Source organism: Mus caroli, chromosome 1, assembly GCF_900094665.2.
Source record: "Mus caroli chromosome 1, CAROLI_EIJ_v1.1, whole genome shotgun sequence".
NCBI lineage: Eukaryota > Metazoa > Chordata > Mammalia > Rodentia > Muridae > Mus > Mus caroli.
This window is the reverse complement of record NC_034570.1, coordinates 126,070,406-126,075,666: the sequence shown is the minus strand read 5'-3', so window position 1 is coordinate 126,075,666 and position 5,261 is coordinate 126,070,406. Positions and strand designations below refer to the sequence as shown.

At 40.8% G+C, this 5,261-nt stretch overlaps 1 protein-coding gene across 1 annotated transcript in view; it reads right to left on the bottom strand.

Annotated features, from left to right (window-relative positions):
- Klhl12 (kelch like family member 12) overlaps positions 1-5,261 on the bottom strand; it is a 34,494-nt gene that overhangs the window by 10,794 nt on the left and 18,439 nt on the right. Inside the window, exon 6 of the mRNA XM_021157584.1 lies at positions 4,763-4,877. Coding sequence (XP_021013243.1) covers positions 4,763-4,877 — 115 coding nt within the window. The remainder of the gene's footprint in view (positions 1-4,762; positions 4,878-5,261) is intronic.

Sequence of the window (5,261 nt, the reverse complement as noted above, 5' to 3'; positions counted from 1 at the left end):
GATGCCCTCTTCTGGTGTGTCTGAAGAGAGCGACAGTGTACCCACATACATAAAATAAATCTTTAAAAAAAAAAAATTTACATTGGCTTTAGTTCAGTTTAATAAGCAATTAATGAATGCTTTTATGTAAAAAAAAAAAAAAACCAACAACAAAACAAAAACCATACCTTCTGTCTTGGAAAGTACCCTAGTGAGTGAACTTAACCAACTTTACATGGACAAGCTGTGGCTCAGAGGAAGATAACAAGCCTACACAGCAGGTTTCTAGAATTTACAGAATTAGGAAGAGAAGTGAGGGACACAACTCAGTGCAACAGCACTTGGCTAGCATGCCTCAGGCTGATCCCTACAAAAGATAAAAATGAAAATAATCCATGATATAAATATATAAAATTAGGAACAGAGGTCTACTGACACACATGCCACCTAGTGCCATCCCTGGTCAGTCACTGCTTTATACGCTCTTCTAGAAACTTACTATCTTTGAGCTACAGACTCTGGACTTGTTATTTTCAAGACAGCAAAGGTAACTGCATGTTTATAGGACTAATGCTGAGGTGTGTAAATAAACAACTGCTAACCTGCCCTTGCCACCCCACCTGTAGGGTGATGCTGTTGAAGGCTGAGAGTGGTGGGTCTCTGCTTCTACCAGTAAGTATTCAAGAGCTCCTGCCTTTTAAGGGCTGAGGACCAAACAGGAGGCTCCCACTAGAGGCCGGCCTTCCATCACTGAGCTATATGCCTAGCACTCACCCATTTTCAAAAATGATTTTCTTTTTCCTTTAGACGCCCAGCCAGCGCAGCTTGGTGCCTGTAGTCCAGCTACTTAAGAGGATGAGGCAAGAGAATTAAGAACTTTGGGTCAGATTGGGCTACAGTGCAAGATTCTATTTAAAAGAGACAGAGAGAAGCAGAGAGACAGACAGAGAAAAGGAAAAGCTGGGGCTAATGAGCTGACTCAGCCAGTAAGGGCATAAAGGCATTTACACCATGGACAGACACACCATGGTCTATGCAATGTCCTCCCACCACTGTGCTCAATACATAGTAAGGAAAGGATAGGGGAGAAAAGCCCCAGCTGTGCATACACGACTCAATGTCTCTCTTGGTGCCAGGCCACCCATGGTATAACTGGGCTGTAATCTACTTAGTCGCCACCCATGGTATAACTGGGCTGTAACCTACTTAGTCATTAACTCCTGTACAGGAGGAACTTGAGTTGTATACCATGTTTTTGGAAATATCAACAATTTTTGGTCAACATAGTCAGTCTTCTATACTGGATACACTGGTGGTTATACTCCTACCCCATTCCACCAAGACACTCAGGATAAAAGTAGCACATGGTTTCTATGATTTCACCGTGGCTCAGCAATATGAGCATGTTTAATACTTTTTGTATGATAAGAAAATGGTTACCATACATTATAATTAAAAAAAGAAAATGGGCGTGATGACTCATGACTATAATCCTGGAATTTAGAAGACCAAGGCCAGGTCATTTGGGTTCAAGGTCAGCCTGGTTTACACAGTGAATTTGAGGCTAGCCTGGACTACAGTGTAATAGCCTAGTTAAAAATAACAAAATGAAACAAATTCCCTAAACCAAACCAAACCAAAAATGAATCTGATCTGGAAATTATTCAAATATTTTCCTGTAATATCTGTTTTCACACTTCATTTATTCCTTAATCTACATGTGTTGATCTGTATTTTTGTATATAGTACATGATATTCAGATCACATTTTGTCATACTGCAGGAATTAATACCTTTCCTAATAGTTTGTGTGTATTTTTAATTTATGTATGTATTCCTGCATGAGTTTAAATGTACAAGTGTGCAGGTGTCTTTGGAGGCCAGAAAAGGATCTCAGAATCCCCTGAACTCGAGTTATAGACTGGAGCAAATCTCCTGATGTGGGTGCGAGAGCAGTCAGTGTTCTCAACCCCTGAACCATCTCTCAAGCTCCAATTCTTTTTTCTACCTCTCCTCTTTCTCTAAATATATTTCTGTGTGGTAGAATTTGGGGTGATTTTTAATTTTTTGCTTCTATATATTTTAATATTAAACATACACTATGGGTGACACTAACAAGCACAGGAGGTGGGCAGGACTGGGGAGATGGCTCAGTGGTTCAGAGCACTGGCTGCTCTTCCAGAGGAAAGAAGTTTGATTCCCAGCACACATTTGGTGGCTCACAACTGTCTGCAATTCCAGTTCTAGGGGAATCTGGCATCCTCTTCTGGCCTCCACGGTGCACATACATCCAGCATGCAGGCAAAACAACTCATATATTGTAAAACAAAATAAAAATATTTAAAATGGGAAGAATTTAATTAAAAACTACAGTAATGGGAGCCACAGAGATGGTTCAGCAGTTAAAAGCTCACGCTATTTTTGCAGAGGAGGTTTGGTTCCTAGCACCCAGGTGGCTCATAACAGCCTATAACTCCACTCCAGGAGATCTGGTCCCCTCAGAAACTCATATAAACACAAATACACAGAATAAAAGAAAAAACTGGAAAAAATACTGCTTACTCCTCTATCAATAGACAACTCGATTGTCAATATTCTAATATACCTTAATATAGTTTAAATTTTAAAATCAAAAATAAGAAAAGGAAATGGGGCTGGAGACATGGCTCAGTGGTTAAGAGCACTGACTGCTCTTCCAGAGGTCATGAGTTCAAATCCCAGCAACCACATGGTGGCTCACAACCATCTGTAATGAGATCTGATACCCTCTTCTGGTGTGTCTGAAGACTGCTTGTGGACGTTGTACATCGTGGTGCGCACTAGGCTCCGCACCACGATGTACAACGTCCACAAGCAGGGTAAGAGCACTGACTGCTCTTCCAGAGGTCATGAGTTCAAATCCCAGCAACCACATGGTGGCTCACAACCATCCGTAATGAGATCTGACTCCCTCTTCTGGTGTGTCTGAAGACAGCTACAGTGTAATTACATATAATAAATAAATCTTTAAAAAAAAAATAAAAAATAAAAAAAAAATAAACGTAAATGAAGTGCCACCTCATATATACAGAATAAATGATAATCTTCAAAATAGTTTTACAGACCAGATGCCCCTCAACAGANGAATGGATACAGAAAATGTGGTACATTTACACAATGGAGTACTACTCAGCTATTAAAAAGAATGAATTTATGAAATTCCTAGGCAAATGGATGGATCTGGAGGGCATCATCCTGAGTGAGGTAACCCAATCACAAAGGAACTCTCACAATATGTACTCACTGATAAGTGGATATTAGCCCAGAAACTTAGGATACCCAAGATATAAGATACAATTTGCTAAACACATTAAACTCAAGAGAACGAAGACCAAAGTGTGGACACTTTGCCCCTTCTTAGAATAGGGAACAAAACACCCATGGAAGGAGTTACAGAGACAAAAATTGGAAGTGTGACGAAAGGATGGACCATCTAGTGATTGCCATATCCAGAGATCCATCCCATGATCAGCTTCCAAACGCTGACACCATTGCATACACTAGCAAGATTTTGCTGAAAGGACCCAGATATAGCTGTCTCTTGTGAGATTATGCCAGGGCCTAGCAAACACAGAAGTGGATGCTCACAGTCAGCTATGGAATGGATCACAGCTGCTTGTGGACGTTGTACATCGTGGTGCGGAGCCTAGTGCGCACCACGATGTACAACGTCCACAAGCAGCTGCTTGCTAACTTAACTTTTTTTTTTTTTTTTAAGATTTATTTATTTATTTTCTTTTTTTGTTTGTTTGTTTTTTTTTTGTTTTTCAAGACAGGGTTTCTCTGTGTAGCCCTGGCTGTCCTGGAACTCACTCTGTAGACCAGGCTGGCCTTGAACTCAGAAATCCACCTGTCTCTGCCTCCCAAGTGCTGGGATTAAAGGTGTGCGCCACCACTGCCTGGCAGATTTATTTATTTCATGTATGTGGGTACACTGTTGCTGTCTTCAGACACACCAGAAGAGGGCATTGGATCCCATTACAGATGGTTGTGAGCTACCATGTGGTTGCTGGGAATTGAACTCAGGGCCTCTGGAAGAACAGTCAACGCTCTTAACTGCTCAGCCATCTCTCCATCTCCGCTTCTAACTTTTTATGTGCCCAAGGACGAATTTATAATCTTCCTGCCTCTACTTCCCGATTACAGGCATTTACCATCACACCCCATTTATGCTGTGCTGGGGATTGAACTCAGGGTTAGGAAAGCACTCTAACAACTGAGCTACATCCCTAGCTCCAAGCCCTTTACTTAAATGCTGAAATAGAAATTTAATGTTGGGCTGGTGAGATGGCTCAGCAGGTAAGAGCAATGACTGCTCTTCCAAAGGTCATGAGTTCAAATCCCAGCAACCACATGGTGGCTCACAACCATCCGTAACGAGATCTGACACCCTTTTCTGGAGTCTGAAGTCAGCTACAGTGTACTTACATATTAATAAATAAATAAAAAGAAAATTATCCATTCTTAAAAATAAAGAAATTTAATGTTATATAATATATGATAATTTGCAAAATCTTTTTCTCTCTACTTTATCTAACTTAATCTCCAATAATTATGTGCCACAAAGACACTCTCAAACAACAGGAAATAAAAGCTTAAAATGGCAGCTACTTGTCTAAAGAGATTAAAAGCAGGTCTAAAACAAGTCTACTGTAAGCATTACAGATGTTACTTCCAACTATATCATACCTTCTGAAAAAGGAGTTCAAAGACATCCCCTCATTTTTCCAGGAATACCAGCTTACCTAGCCGGGCTCTTGTCCTGGGTCCTTGCATCTGACTCCGAAGTTCAGGCCTCAGGTGAAACTTCTTTGCTTCATCAACTAGATCTCTGCATTGTAAACTACAGCGGATGAAAGGCTAAAAGACAGAAGAGAGAAGGGAACCAGCCATTTCTAATATTACAATAACAAAATGAGACATATAAAGAAGCAATTTATGTATGTAGATAAAAGCAGGATTATGTATATGGATAAAAGTAAGGATTAGTACGAATTTTAAGGGAGCTGAGCATGCTGGCTTCACATCTGCAACTCCAGTACTTGGCAGGCTGAGATAAAAGGATTTCTGAGACTTCAAGCCAACTCAGGGCTACAGACTGACTTCTAGCCAGGATGATCTAGAGGGAGACACTGTCTCAGAAAGACAAGACACGGGGCTGGTGAGATGGCTCAGTGGGTAAGAGCACCTGACTGCTCTTCCAAAGGTCCAGAGATCAAATCCCAGCAACCACATGGTGGCTCA